At 38.8% G+C, this 16729-nt stretch overlaps 1 protein-coding gene across 1 annotated transcript in view; it reads right to left on the bottom strand.

Annotated features, from left to right (window-relative positions):
• Positions 1 to 16729, bottom strand: part of SELENOI (selenoprotein I) — a 44128-nt gene that overhangs the window by 13511 nt on the left and 13888 nt on the right. Inside the window, exons 2-6 of the mRNA XM_024552549.4 lie at positions 13390 to 13458; positions 12269 to 12377; positions 10900 to 10974; positions 6873 to 7135; positions 5795 to 5903 (exon numbers count right to left, since the gene is read on the bottom strand). Coding sequence (XP_024408317.1) covers positions 5795 to 5903; positions 6873 to 7135; positions 10900 to 10974; positions 12269 to 12377; positions 13390 to 13458 — 625 coding nt within the window. The remainder of the gene's footprint in view (positions 1 to 5794; positions 5904 to 6872; positions 7136 to 10899; positions 10975 to 12268; positions 12378 to 13389; positions 13459 to 16729) is intronic.

The raw sequence follows: 16729 nt of genomic DNA on the forward strand, positions 1-16729 counted from the left end.
AATCTGCAGAAATTGCCTTCTTAAAATTTACTAAGCTCTCCTAATGATCAAACTCAATATTCTTTCTTCTTTCTTGACTTCTAGGTAAGATGACTCCATTAACTATCCACTAATTGCAGCTCTTTCCTCCCTTTGCCTTTGTGATTCCGTTCTCCCAATGTCCCTGCTAACCATCCAACCATTACATTTGGTCTCTTGGTGGGAACTCTACCTCCTGCATATTCTTCACTGGCCGTTCTACTGGGCCTCCACAACCTAGTGAGGTGCTCTTGGGCAAATAAGACAATCTCTCTGAGCTTCAGACTCCTCAGCTGTATGACTACAGATTAAATGCTTTCCTAGTATTCCTTGCACCTTTAAAATTCTCTGATTCTATAATCTATTGAGGTATAAATTCATGTTCTTTATTTCAAACTCCCAATCAATGTATGTGGCACTTCCCTGGACACCAGCTGGATATTGCATGGTCACTCGACATTCCTGCCCTAGGTTGCCCACTCTGGACTCCCAACAACTATGCATGGCCTGAGGGGGGAGGGGGGACCATGCAGCTACAGTTGTAAAGCTCAAAGATAGAAAAGCATCCCTTCGAAACAATTCCTAAGACATGTTGCAAAAACAGATGAAATCATTGGAATCCACAACAGAAAAATCTCATTTCTGTTTCCAAGTCCAACTGGAACAAAATTCCCCAAGTTAGAAGATTTTAGAGGGAAACAAGAGAGAATATATGCTGGTCCTCGAAGTCCTCAGAAATTTCCAGCAGTTTACTCCATGAAAGGGAGTCAAGGCTAAGTGAATTAACACAGAATTACTTGTGGCTCTGAGGTGTTGGAAACAGACTGAGAGAAACTTGCAGAATATTTGCTACCAAGAGTATTTAGTAGTGTAAAACATCTTCTAATGGCTTTATCTTCAGTGCAGTAAGCATGTAGAGAAGCCTGGGCTCTATACAGGCTGCCAAAGAAAAAGAATGCAGCCAATAATTCTTTTCTAACAAGCACTTAATGTGTATTCTATGAATCCTTAATTATTAATTTAAATAGTTCTCTATTAAACTCTGTCGAATAGTGATAAAGCCCACACACGTGCAGACCTGCTTTCCGGAATGCATAGGAAGGCCCAGACTTCATAATATAGGAAACTTAATAGCTACAGAAAACTTAGAGTAGAATTCATAAAAAAGAATTGAATAAAATGAGATATACTCCAAGGAAAACATGGTCATGTAACATATTTTGGTTCCTCATAGTTCCAGGCTTATTTATTAAACAGGAACTTAAGGTACTTTTAAGACAAAAGTACCTTAAGAAAGTGAAAAAGACAAAACAAATAAGGGGGGAAGTATAATTTATATCAAGAGAAAAGACCAAAATACCTAATATATGAAGCGCTTCTAAAAATAAAGAAAATGGTTAATAATCCTATAGAAAAAATTGACTAGATATATAAAAAGTATACAGAAAAAAGGATACAAATGGCTCTTAAACACTAGAAAAGACCATTCGTAAAATAAGAGAATTGCAAATTAAAACTATAGATATATCGGTTCTTCCCAATCAGATTGGCAAAAATCCAAAAGTTTGACAATATACTATGCCGATAAAACTGTAAATAAATAAGTACTTTCATACACAGTTGGTGAGAATTTAAAAGAAATTTGTCCCTTACTAGCAATTCTACTTCTAGGGATCTTTTCCAAAATATGCTGGTAAAAATATAAAAAGACATATACATGTACAAGACTATTCACTGCAGCAATTTGTGTAACAGCCAAAGACTGGAAATAACTCAAATGCCCAGCAGCAGAAGGCTGGGTGAATGAGCTATGATACACCCACACAATAACGCACCAGGCAGCTGCACGGAGAAAATGAGCATCCTTATACATCACTACCGGTGATCTCTCGGATACACTATTAAGTGACGGGGGGGCAGGGGGAGTGGGGGGGCAAGTGCAGTAAAAAATGCACAGTATGCTACCATTTATCTATAAAAAGGGGTGATAAAACTACATGCCCCCACACACATTTATTTATATTAAGAAACAATGTAAAAGATAAACCAAAAATTCAAAACTAAGAATGGTTAACTAAGCCCTGGCTGGTGGTTCAGTTGGTTGGAGCGTCCCCCTATATGCCAAGAATGGTTAACGAGGAGGGAAGAGAGGATTACAGCAGTGATTGCAGCTAAATTTTTATATATAGATTTGACTTCATAATCATGTGAATATTTTATATAAATACAAATAAAAAATAAATTTTAAAAGAAAAAGTAATCCCTAAAAATCAAAAGTGAAACAAACCAAAAAATATATATCCAGTTGCTGGCATAGCCACAGAGTGGTAACTTTAAAGTATAGTAACCTCACTGGGTATCTCTAGTGGAATAAACCATAAGGATAAATGGAACCTCAAAAAACCAAAATCTGAGCCCTAGTTGGTGTGGCTCAGTGGACTGAGTGCCAGCCTGCAAACAAAAGGGTCGCCGGTTTGATTCCCAGTCTAGGGAACATGCCTGGGTTTCGGGCCAGGTTCTGAGCAGGGGGCATGTAAGAGGCAACCACATACTGCTGTTTCTCTCCCTCTCTTTCTCCCTCCCTTCCCCTCTCTAAAAATAAATAAAATCTTTAAAAAAAAAAAAAAAACCAAAATCTTAAACAATTTTCAGTAATCATATTGTTGCTGATTTTGGTACTGTATTCTGAGACTGTTGTGGGCATTTTGTAAAGTAAATATTTTGTGTCACTGAAAACAAAGACTTTTGTCACTGTTTAAAGGATACAAATGTAAAATCAATGAAGTAAAAAAATCTGTATCATCAAATCTGATTTGGAATTATCAGTATGAATTTATAAGATATTTTATTAAAAACAAACTTTATTCCCCTACCTATCCACTGAACTAATAGATTCCTAAGCAACGATCATCAATGTTTGTTAATACTACTAGGTAAGGAGCCCTGTCCAGTGTGGCTCATTTGGTTGGAGTGCCATCCCATGACCAAGGGGTTGCAGGTTCGATTCCCGGTCAGGGCACATGCCTAGGTTGTGAGTTTGATCCCTGGTCTGGGAGGGGGTGCAGGTGACCCCCAGTCTACGAGATCCCTGGTCTGGGCGCCAATACCCAGTCACAGAATGTATGGGAGGCAACCAATCAATGCTTCGCTCTAGCATTGATGTTTCTCTCGCTCCCTTCCTCTCTCTCTAAAAGCAATGGAAAAAAAAAAGTCCTTGGTAGGGATTAAAAAAAAAATTTTTTTTAATGTTTTTAAAAACCAAATGGAAAATCTAGAGCTGCAAAGTATGATAACGTAAATGATAGGTTCCAAGCAAGATTCACCAGATTGCCTTAAGAGGCAACGGGAGATAGCAAAAGCAAAAACAGAGAGAACTAAAAGACAGATGAATAGAAACCACATACTAAAAAAAAAGAGAGAAATGATTAAAAAACATTAATAAAGCCTCATAAAATTACCTGTAGGACATGATCAAGAGAAGCAGTCTAATACACATGTAAATGGAGTCCCAGAGGAGAAAAGAAAAACAGAATAAAAATCTGAAGACATAAACTGTGGCTAAAAACATCCCACATTTAGTCAAAAATATTACCGTATTTTTTCGGACTATAAGACACACTTTCCCCTCACCCCAAAATTGGGAGGAAAATGGGGGGGGGCGCTTCTTATAGTCCGAATGTAGCTCACCTGGCTCGCTACAGGATTTCTGCTTTAAAGGATGTTATTAAATATTTTGCCACATTTTTTGCTTCAATTTTTTTCCCTATTTTCCTCCTCTAAAGCCTAGGTGCATCTTATGGTCCGAAAACTATAGTAACTTACATATCCAACAAGCTCAACAAACACCAAGAAGAACAAACACAAAGAAAACCACATCTATGTACATCATAGCCAAACTTTTAAAAGCCAAAGACAGAAAATCTCAAAAGCAATGAGAAAAACAATGCATCACATACAGGGTGACAATGATGTACGAGCGGGCTCAGAAAATGGGGGTGCCACCGGCCGTTAGAATGACATATTCAAAGTGGTGAAAGAAAAACTGAGGCAAAATCAAAGCATTTTCACACAGACAAAAACTGAGAGAATACAATGCTATCAGACCTGCTCTGTAAGAAACGCTAAAGTACTTCAGACTTCTGAGAAAGAACACCGTATTTTAAGTCAAATATACGAAAAGGAATGAAGCGCAGCAGAAATGGCAATCATGTGGGTAAGTAGGAAAGACCGTATGTCATAAAGTGACCTAAGGGTTATGGGGTAGCAGTGCTTTGAAGTAAGACGGGCACTAGTATTGAAAACTGTCAGGGGGGGCGGGGGTGTGATGGCACCTAGAGATTTATTATATAAAAAGTAGCAACAGAATATAGATGTTTAAATGTTCTCATAATAAAAAGAGGGGGGAAATGAGAGCAGGAATCTTGTTTTCTATCTTGGTGGCCTGCCTGTTGCACCCAAAGAAGGTACCGTCCCTAACGGCAAACAGGAGCCACCCCACCTCCTACCAACCCTTTAGCATCCCTTGCCTCACTGGACCAGCCCAGCCCAGCCACCCCAGCACCAGCATTGCCTATTTCATCAGCGGAAACTAAGCAGCTTAGGCCCTAAGGCCCTTCCATCTATTTACGTGTACTCAAATCTAATACTGGAAAAGCTAGTTTACTTATTTGTAGAGAACCATGTGGGCTTTTGTCTTATTTCGGATGGAAGAATTCAGATAAACTTACAAATGACAAAGAAAATGATGTGCCTATTAAAGTACCCACTTAACGTTCACAAATACATCTCAGGTATCAGAGAAATTCCACCTTATCTTTAAAATGTAACATTTAAATGTAGAATGCAGGAAAATTGCTATAGGACAGGCTGCCTAAAATCAAAAGAGTCACTACATGGTGGGAAATGGAAAACAGCTAGCCTTTTCAAGGTACAGAAATCACAGTTTTTACAGGTGTCAAAAAGTGAACACCCGGTAGATTACAGCAGGGTTCCTAAAATACCTGTGATCCAGAGCCACTGGACACAGCTGATGCCTCAGGCACCATTTTCTCAGAGCTGTTTCTAAGCCTTACCTAATTCCCATTTCATTACCAAGGTTCATCAACAGAAAGAGACAGGCTTATTTTTTAGAAAAGGGAATAGAGCAGCAGCCAGCAAGGATGCTTTTTCACTTCTACAAAGCCCTTCAGTGCCACTCCTGATGCTCCCAGATAATCCCAAGGCCTCATCCTTTTTGCCTCTTTCCCCAGAGAACACTCTCCCCAACTCAATCACACTATAGATATCCCCTTCAGCTAAGGTGAAAGGGAAACATTACCATGATTAAAACCTTTCCCTAGTATTCAGTGGCATAAAGAGGAGATACCTAAGATGAAAAGTGGCTCAATTTTTGAGTGGGTGTATTACAAAGTAATCTTCATTCTGTTTCCTACAAAGTAATAATCTTCAATTTTGAGATAAGGAGAAAATCTATACCAAATGTGACCTACAGGTGGATCCTTCAATACAATCTAGATTAATTTGAGTAATTTACAAGATTTGTATGATCTATTTTGATATTTTCTTCCCATAAAAACAGCTTAATGCTGAACAACAGCAAAACACAAAGAAACCTTCTTTTCCTTCCTGGTTCGGTTGAAACCCGACAGGACTGTAGGGCCGTCCTGCTTGCTGTAGGGTGTTGGCAAGGGAGGAGGGTACTGCTGCTTGTTATAATCACACACTGGCTTTGATAACAAAGTGATGTTAAAATAGGCTTCAACATGGAGCTTCTTACCAATAATCATTGCAGTGAATAGGTCTCTATATAAGAAATTAAACAGGAAAGGTTCATACCAGGCCTCAACTCCCACAATCGCAGTCACTATGTAGACAAAAGAAACAGTCTGGAAGGAAAATGCAGACAAAAGCATACAGAGGCATTAACGGCTGGAAAGATCAGGGAGTCGATAATGCTTTGTGCGGCATTAAGTCTAGTCAAACAGTTTTAGTAAAAGCAAGAAGTATGCTTAAATTTGATGCTGTGGCAAGTCTTCTTGCCTTTAAAAATATTTTTTTTTCAGCCAACAACGCCATAAAATAACTAACTTCTAGACAATGAAAGCAACTGGCCATCAATTGGAACACTGCAAGGCACCTCCTAAGTTGGGTGAGTCATACATGAGACGATCCAATTTGCCCACCCAATCGCTTTCTTCATCAAAAACATTCCAACTACTGATTCTTTACTGGAGCCTTAGGTGCAAATGGGCAAAATGGCAACACAAAAAGCGGTTTTCAAAGGCAGGGAGAGCTAACAGCAAGCCTGTTAAGTAAGAGAAAACAAATCCCACCACTCACTGAAAAGCTGGTGACAAGGACAAAAAGCCAACAATTATGTGCATATCTTTCTTTCACAAAATCAACAGTTAAAATGAAAGTTTATTAACATTAAGAAACTGTTCATTTTTTGGTATAATAATGGCATTGTGTTTATGCTTTTTAAAAAGAGTTCTTACCATTAAGAGATATAGAGTAAAATATTTATCACATAATTTTAGGAATTTCCTTTAAAATAATTGGGTAGGGAGGGAGAGGGGAGGAAGGGTATACATGAAACCAGACTGGCCATGTGCTGGTAAGTGCTGAAGCTAAGTATCCGGTACATATGGGCTCACTATACTATCCTCTCTACTTTTATGTATGTTTAAAATTTTCCATAAATAAGTAAAAATAATATTTCAAAATAAGGTAATTTTTTAAAAGCACACATCAGTTCTAACTAAAAAAGCATAAGGGCAATAGAGAAAGAATGACAAAAACTTCCCCCCCAAATTCATGCAATGTTGACAATTTAAATTAAAACACATACTTACCACCTGGCTAATGTCATATCCCCACGGCAGGAAGAGAACCCCTGTGTTATACTTTTCCCAGTGGGACAGGATAAAAGAGAACAAAACAACCCACAGCAGCAGGTAAAGAACAAAAACACTGACACCCGACGACCCTCGGCCGAAGATGGAGTACACGGTCACCACAAAGTAAACACATGACCAACTATCCAGGCCATGGTCAAAAAGTTCCCCTAAGGGGGTGCTGGAATTGGTCCTGCGGGCTTGCTTTCCGTCCACACCATCTGCAACAGAAACACAGCCCCATAGGAAAAGGTCAAATCTGCACCATATGCGGAAAGGCTTCTTTAATAAACTGGAAAAAACAAACCAAATCAAATCAGTGTATCACAGGAATGTTAATTAATTAAAATATAGTTACCAGCCAGTACTATAAAAACCTAACCTTTAATTCCTACAACTCAACGATTTCAGAAATAAAATCGGTAATTTCTCTAAATTTAATCTAAAAATTAAAATGTTATGTTACACCGAATGGTGTCAGTTTTAGATCTAAGGAAGTGGCATTCTAGTTGGACTCTGAATTTCTCTAAATTTGCCTAACAACTGAATCATTCTACAAGCCACGAATTCTCAAGCCTCCAGAGAACATTCAATAGCTATTCATTGTATTTTATCCAACCACTCCTTGCTCTAAGATCCAAAAACACTCTGCACTTCAACTCTAACACCTATTTCATCTTGTTTGATATTACAGCTCTATCACCTCCACAATTTTACGTGCTTCCAGAAAAAGTTTGGTACATAGTAAGTTTCAGTAAATGTAGGAATTTATTGAATCCATGCAATGCACTTTTCTTGATTTTGTAAAGATTAGAAGAATCTTTAGCATTAACTAAGTTTGTGCCCTTGGAGTGTTTACAACTGATAAAGGAGAAAAAACGTGGTAATTAAAGACGGTGCATCACAAGCCATAGAGGAGTACAGGAAAGGGACAGGTTCTCTTCAGCCTAAGATGATCTAGAATGGCTTTGAAGACAAGATGAAACATGAGTGGGGACATAAAGCATGAGTTGGATTTCAGTAGACGAGAGATAAAGGAGTATGTCATTTCAAGAGGAGGGAGTGCTATCAGCGAAAACACGAGATGGAAAAGCACGTGCCTGTTCAGACAAAGCCAAGCAGTTCAGTTTGACGAGAAACTAGCATGTACAGAGGGCACTATGAAGAGGCTAGAAGGAAGGTTTGAGTCAACATAAAAGTTCTAGGGAGTATGAGGAGCTACTAAAAGTATGTGAGTAGGGGAGCGACAACCCCGTAATCAATGAAGTGGTTCAGGAAGATTCCCCTGACGTCAGTGTGAATGACAAGCTGGAAGAGGAACACTAATTAGTAAGCCAACATTGAGATGGAATGCGGGATGGATGAAAAGCTGGTAGTAAGATGAGATAGTAAGTAAATAAAAATGACAAGGTAGCAAAAGATGAGAGGTGAGGCCGAAGTACAAGAAGACCATCTCCAAAGTTTCCAGTCTGAGTAATACCACATCGGCAGTGCTGATAGAAATGAGGAAGTCAGGAGAAGGAGCAAGAATGACAGAAAAGATGCTGAGTACAATTTCAGAGGCTGAAATTGACGTGTTAGCAGGATATCTAAATGGTAATGTCAAGCAATTCCACCCAAGGGTATCTAACGGTAACTAAGAAGATAAATAATAGCTAGCTATAAACAAAGGAGTCATTTCAATAGTATTAAGAATCAGGAATACCAAAGGAATTAGGAGAAAAGAAAAAGTTAAGGATAAAGTATAGTGGAACACCTTCATGTAAAGGCAGAAACAGAGGAACCTGGGGGAAGGAAATGAAGGCGGAAGTAGAAGGGGTAGGTAGAAGGAGGGGCAGAGGAAGAGGAAGGGGGAGAGATGGGGAGGAAAAGAGAGAGAGAGAATGGTAAAACCTAATTAAAAAGGAAAGTCTAAATTATAAACATTTCTCCCCAAAGAAACAGTTTTATTAACTAAGTGCATTAGAATTAGGCAGATTTAAAGAAATTAGAAATTCCTTGCAATTACAACAGTATTGTCTTGCCCACCAGAGTACTACCCTCGGGCCCAGCTCAGTTTGTGATAGAGAGCTTTCAAAAATATTAGCCAAGGGCTCTGGCTGGTATAGTTCAGTGGATTGAGCACCAGCCTGTGAACTAAAGAGTCACTGGTTTGATTCTCGGTCAGGGCACATTCTTGGGTTGCAGGCCAGGTCCCCAGTAGGGGGCCTGACACACTGATGTTTCTCTCCCTCTCTTTCTCCTTCCTTCCCCCCTCTCTAAAAATAAATAAATAAAATCTCTAAAAAAAAATACTGGTCAAGGAATATATAAAGGATGAAGACCAAACTCCTGCCCAAAGGCTACAGATCTCTCTTATATAAGGTCTTTCTGCCCTTAAATAGCTAAAATATTTCCTAAGTCTATTCTCGTTATTTTCTGGCTTAATTTCCTATTTTCAGTGCAACTTCTACAGTTATAATAAATACTGAACTCATGAATTACATATTAATTAGGTTTTGTGCATCTTCTCACTGAACCCCCTCCAGCTCCACAAGTCTTGAGGTCTAGATATGTGTCAGAGTGGTGGTGTTTGTTTGTTTTTTTAAAGAAAGGTAATTCAGGGAATATGCCACATATTGTTAAAAACCACAGTGAGACCTAGAGCAGCACCCTATGATTAAACACACGAATGATTTCTGCAGCGAGATGTCGGCACAGTCACACTAGTGTAAAGGTTGTAAATTGCCTCATGTTGGTTCTGCAACAAATAGTTCGTGTTAGGTCTGGAATTTTGGCAGAATTGTGGACCTGAAACAGGTAGATCACACCGTATATCACAGGGCTCTTATGAAATGCTAAATGTTAAAAGGCAGAGCCCACAGGCTCCCCTAACCTTTCCCCTACTCCTCCTACTCCTTGGCAACCAAGTAGTTTTAAAACCTTGTCATCTTTAATAACAAATGCACAAAAGCCTCTACCTAAATATGTAACTAAGCTTTTTCTCTAATTCTTCTAGACGTCATTGCCGTTCTGGTCATCCACCATGTCAGCACTTAATCATGTACCAGATCATACTGGTTGTTATGAGTGTAAGCCATTTTTATCTGAAGGGATCTAAGCAACTTGAACTCAGAGTCTGCTAGCTCACATGCATTTAAAAAGTATATACTGAGTGCCTATGTCCTAAACACTGGGTACAGAGCAGTGACTAAAACAAAGTACCACCCTCAAGAAACTTATATTTTAAAGCAGACAGACAACAAACAGGTAGACAAGTAAATGAATACTAGGTTATATTAAGTGCTAGGAGAAAAATAAAGAAGGAAAGGATACAAAGAGAATGCAGGACAAGTCATTCAGATAAGTCAGTGAAAAGCTCTCATGGCAGAACAGACAGCATGGCCTAGGACAGTAGACTCCCCTGACCGCTCCCTCCACCAAATAAGAACTGATTTCTTCCTTATTCCTTCTCCCACCATGCTCTCTGTAGTATCTCAGTGTTCTGCAATTATTTGGTATGTCAGTGTTGCTTCCCAAACTTAAGGCAAAAATAATGTCTTATTCCACAAGCTGGCAAATATTTTTTGTAAAATGTTTACAAAAGAGGCGGACAGTAAATAGCTTAGACATTCTGCGCCACACGATCTCTGCTGGCAACTACTCAACTCTGTCTTTGTTTCATGAAGGCAGCCACAGGCAATATGTAAATGAGTGAGCATAGCTGTGTCTCAACAAAAATGTACTTACAAAAAATAGACAACATGCCACTTTGACCCACGAGTGCTAGTTGGCCAACTCCAATCTTACCCTTTAAGTCCCTACCAATGAGTGACAATGCTTTTCATAGATAAACTCAAAAACATATTTATCAAATTGAACAGAATGTAATAATCCCTAGTTAAAATGAATGAAGCATAGGAGAAAATGTTAATTTAGTGGGTGGCTATCCTTGCTGAGAGATTCGCCAGCCATTGAGTAGAGTGAGCATTTGCCAGGTTCTTACCTAAAGTGTAGGCTACGAAGTTGAGGATGCCCACCACGATCCAAACCCAGTCAGGTACGTGCCTGTGGCCTGGTGCTGCAAGGGAAAGCGACTCAGGGTGTGACACAGTCTACGTGCAGTCGGGCTTACAGAGCACATACTGCCCGTGGGGAAGTTTCTACTTACTGAACAGAAGTTACAGGACTTTACAGTACATTTTATTATTATTATCTTCGTATCCTTACCGGGGGACATTTTTTCATTGCTTTTTAGAGCAAGAAGAAGGGGAGAGAGAAACATGGATGAGAGAGACAAGCGCTTATTAGCTGCCTCCCGTACATGCCCGGACAGGGGACTGAACCCACACAACCTAGGAATGTGCCCCGACCAGAAATCAAACCCACAACCTTTTGGTTATGGGACGATGTTCCAACCAACTAAGCCACGCCAGGCAGGGCACTTTGCAATATATATTAAATAAATGCAGAACCAGGTAAATATTAAAATATATCAGTAAACTCTGGAAAAAAGTAACTGTCCAACCCCTCATAAACAAGACATTTATTTTGAGCTTTAATCATAATTCAGAACTGATTAACTCATCTTTACTTAAAAATTACTTATGTACAGTGAAAAATGTTTTTGGAGTTTAAGAAAATGCTTGTGTTTAATCTGATTCTCATTATTTACAGTTATACTACAAACATGTACTGAGGCTTCACCCTGTATTCTCTTACTACATTAATTACTAAATAAAAGGCCTTCAGGTCTGGGTATAGACAGAGTACCTCCACTGTATAATTCTGGCATCAGAATCATAATGCAATGTCTGGACCTCACTTTCTCCCAAGATAGAACAACTAAGAATCAGGAGGCCTGGCTCTGGATGGGTAGCTCATTTGGTTACAGCATCGTCCCACATGCTAAGGTTGCAGGTTCAATCCCTGGTCAGTGCACGTACAAGAATCAACCAGCAATGCATAAATAAGTGGAACAACAAATTGATGTTTCTCTCTCTCTCTCAATCTCTTTCTCCCTCTCCCTTACCCCCATCGAAGATCAATAAATAATAATTTAAAAAATAAAAGTCAACAAATTTAAAAATAAATTAATTAAATAGCCAAGTTAGTTTCTAGAACTTAATAGAAACATACATACAGATTGTGAAAACATGTCTTAGCTTTTATACCTTCATCATACCCAAAACTTTTCAGAAATAAGCATCTCAATAAAACCAGAAAATAACCATATCATTTTTCTCTATTTAGACGATTTAAATTTTATATTAAAAGGAATAATCTGGAGAGGGAAGGGGGAAAAGGCAGAAAACTGTACATGAACAACAACTAAAAAATTTTTACAACAGAAAAGAAAAAAGTAATAATCTTACCTGAGGCATAAAAGTCAGGGTCAAAGTATGCCAGAAGCAGGAAATTGAATACAACCAGCAGAAAGCCAGAAAAGGTTATCAGATTTGGAGCCAGCCAAGTAGGAAATACCTATTTTTTTCCAAAATAATGACAATATAATTAAAGTAGAGAAATATCTCTGGCCACACATACAACAACGTACAAATTCGCATTATAATAAAAGCTATCATTTAAAATGTCATACACAGGAGTTAATTTACATTAAAATGTAAACAATAATCTCCAGTTGACAGGAAAAATCTTTTCTATTCTGTTTTAAATAATTCTATAATCGACAAACTTTTACAATCCTAACAGTACATTTACTTTAGAAAATTTTACAAAAATTATAAATTCCAGAATATAAACTAAGATCTCAAAGAATGACATAAATCATAGGTAGGACCAAAAACACCACAGAATTTATTTATAAAAACCTGTGTATTTATTCTTCCATGTTTGAACTTCAGTCACCTTCAAAGTACTCTCCATGTGACGCAATACACCTACCGAGACGATTTTCCACCACTCAAAACGGTTTTTGAACTCATTGATTTTGATGCCTTTTTAGTGCTTCTGCAGTTTTTTGTTTCACATTGACAAAACGTTTCCCTCTGAGGACTTTTTTCATTCAGGGAAACAAAAAAACGTCACTGGGGCAAGATGGGGTGAACAGGGTGGGTGGGGGCAGGGTTCAAGCCGTGTTTGGTCAAAAATGCTGAACATTCAGTGCGGTGTGGGCAGGTACACTTGTAAACCACCCATCGTGAAATGGGCAAGTGCACTGAAAGAGTCTTCAAAAAAAATTCACTGAAGCCGAACGCAGCCTCTCACAACACCCGCTGGTGCACTGATACAGATGGGTTCCTAGAACTCGCCTAGTGGGGGAAGTCTACTACAAGGGGCCTGCCCTCCAGAAGATAATTGTGGGTTTTTTTGGGGGGGGCTCCCCGTTTGTATGTGACTAAGAGAAAGGAGATGGGAGGGGTAGTTTCTCTAGGTATCTCATTAAGCTGACTGTTACATCTGTAACACTCCACAAAACAGTTCAAAATATTTAAAACTTTCTAAAACATAAGTGCATGCCTATTAATCACCTTACCTTTACTACAGTGTTCCAAAACGGATGCATGACGTACAGAGAGAGTGGATTGGAATCCACAGCACTGTACTGTTAAGAAATGAAAGAAAATATTCAGAGTTAATCCTTACACACTAGCAAACGGAACAATTCTTAACTGAAAATAACAGTACAAAAGTAACGTGGGGAATGTGTCTATTTACATGATGTCATCATCTGAACAGTGAAACTGGAGGAACAATATAAATGAGGCAAAAACTGTCAAGCATACCCAGATATTTTTTTTTACTCAATTAACCTTTATATTATCCTGTTTCAGTAGAAAAATCTGTATTGCTTGTAAGTTTTCACTTACTACACAGGATCAGTAAAATGTACACCATGTGCATTCAAACATAACCATACAACTTCTCAATCTTCCTCACCCCTCTCAACTTAGAGAAATCTAGTTGCTTTACCACTTGATACCATTACTAATGCACTTACTAGCTGTGCGACCTTGAACAAGTTATTTAACCTCTCTGTTTAGTTTCTTTACCTGTGAGATGAGGATGATCGCTGTTACTTCAAAGGATTGCCATAAGGGTTAGGTAAGTTAATGTAATAATATACATGAGGCTCGCAGAATAGTGCCTGGCCCGCAGTAAGTGTTATGTAAGTGTTAGATATTATTATTATTATTATTATTATTATCATTATTAAATGTGCTTGAGCATCAAAAGAATAACGACAGATCCCTTTGCAGCAGGAAGATGGATTGTGTAAATAAGCAAAGGGAGATGCTAACAGGTTTCTGGTTATCTTTCAGAATTCTCTCATAGTCAAGTTTATTCCCCAATTATTGAGCTACTTAGTAAAAAATTCAAAGGAAATTTTAACAGTGCCTGTATATAAATATGTAAAACTTCAAGAGTGATGTTTGTGACTTATTCATCAGACACACACTAGAGTACTCCAGTTGGTATGGGACGGACAATTCCCACCCTTAGGAAGTGGGAATATTACCTAATTCGTCCAGCCAACATTTAAGCAACATTATATTAGTCAAATATTTGAAAAAAGTTTGACTGTGTTTTGTACTTATACTTGGTATACATAGAGAAAACAGGAAGGATTTGAGTATCTATTTTTTTTTAATCATAAAGATCAAAATTACTTCCTGAATGTTTTATGAATATGCAGGAAATATTTTCTCATGGGTGCCTCAGACTTAAAAGTAGATGGAACAGCCCTGGTTTGTGTGGTTCAGTGGATTGAGTGCTGGCCTGCGAAGCAAAGGGTCACTGGTTCAACTCCCAGTTGGGGCACATGGCCAGGTTCCCAGTAGAGGGCGCATGAGAGGCAACCACACATTGATGTTTCTCTCCTTCCTTTCCCCTGTCTCTAAAAATAAGCAAATAAAACCTTAAAAAAAGAAAATAGGGATGGAGAACACAGTTTGCCTCTGCTGGCCAGAGCTAGAAGCTAGGGAGTTGTGTCCAGACTCTCAGCAAGAGCCTCCTTAAATGAGTATTATACTGTTCCTATCAAAATCAACTTTTACTTCATGGTTCTCCACTATCTACAAAGCTCCCCACACAATAAACACCACTACATCTGAACTTCTGCAGAATGAAGGAGTTCTCAACTGACACAATGTTTGAATTTAAGTCTTCAGATCTGAGGACGCAGAACCAATAGGAACCCCTTTGACAAGGTGGGAAGGCCCTGGCCTCCTCCACTTCACAGAAGTCTGCACCCTGACCCACGTGACGTAGCCAGCAGGTCAGATAAACTGGAAAACCACACCTTTCTAGTCCACCACCTACTGCAAAGTACAAAAGTTGTACTGAGCCCAAATCAGAACAGTAGCTAATCACAAAATAGCTAATACAATACACAAAGTAACAATGCTCTTAATTCAAATGTTTGCTGAATGAGTCTCATTCAACAGCTTTCCATAATTTGAATTAGATCTAAAAGAAGGTTCTTAACTGATGGTATTTTGATTTGAAAAGCTCTTTTTAAATTCTGAAATTTTAACTATAATCTCTATTTCAGGAGACCAGTAGAATTATGAAAAGAATGTTAAGAACTAAATACAAGGTCAGTTTGTCAAAACGACTCTTACATTTAGTAACAAGCTAATAAGCTCAAGTACAGCAAGAAAGATTAAAATGAGATTACAAAAGACAGCAAGCAATAAACCTAAAGAACACGGTGTTTTAACTTTACACACCTGCGTGCTTTTTAAGGTCACCTGTCACTTTGTACAAACAAAGAAACTTGAAACTGTCTTGGGAATCAACAGGAGGAAAGAAGAATGATTCGAACCTTACACATGTGTGAAAAAACAAGTAAAATATAAGCTTTTTAAGGTGTTAAGCTAGATTTAGGTTATTTGGTAAGGCTGGCTAAATATATTTTTAGTCTCCATTGGAATGATGTTTTGATATACACCAGAATACCTAACTGGGAGGATATTCTGCTGTGAAGGCCCGCTGTGCAGGCCCACCGTGCTTTGCTCAACCCTACCATCTGCTGGGTCAGACCCAGCTAGTTCGTGCCTTGGAGAGATGCTTGAGGATCACAGCCTGAGTCTCAGGGAATCATTCCAGTGCAAAATCTCAGAACCTTATGAAGTTAAGCAGACGAGGGTCTAATTTTTTACCCAAACAACATTCCTTCCAATATTTGAAGCCAGCTTTCCCTGTCACACCTCACACATGTCCTCACCTGAGAACATCCCATGGTCCTTTTGCTGCTCCCCTTTTGCCATGGTTTCCACCTCCTTCAGCACATAGGTCTAGCTCCCTAGACCAGAGGTTGAAAAGCATTCTCTGCTAAGGGCCAGGTCATAAATATTTTAGGTCTCTGTAACAAACACTCAACACTGCCAATGGAGCAGGAAAACAGTCAAAGAAAATATGTAAACAAATGAGCATGGCTGTGTTCAAATAAAACTTTATTCACAAAACAAGTGGCCTGTGCTCCAGGCAATCCAATTTGTTGTTAAGCCAACACACACAAAGGCGCGACCCAGGACAAAAGGAGCATTTCGAGCGGTGCACTGAGCAGATGGAGAACATGACTGTAAGCCCTTCTTTCTCAATGACTTGTTTCTCTATCTGGTGCCGGACGTATTAATTTCCTACGGCAACACAATCATGCTGCAGACTGACATACCACTGCAGTCACCTGAGCCCCGCAGGCCTTTCTTACCCAGACTACTAAGCCACCTTTCTCTGTGCTAATTCCAGTTTGACTATTGGAACCTGGACTGCTAAGCCACCCTTCTCTGTGCTAATTCCAGTTTGACTATTGGAACCTAAGTAAAAGACTCTACATCTACCACATTAAATTTCATCCTGATAGACTCAAC

The sequence above is a fragment of the Desmodus rotundus genome, chromosome 5 (genome assembly GCF_022682495.2).
Source record: "Desmodus rotundus isolate HL8 chromosome 5, HLdesRot8A.1, whole genome shotgun sequence".
NCBI lineage: Eukaryota > Metazoa > Chordata > Mammalia > Chiroptera > Phyllostomidae > Desmodus > Desmodus rotundus.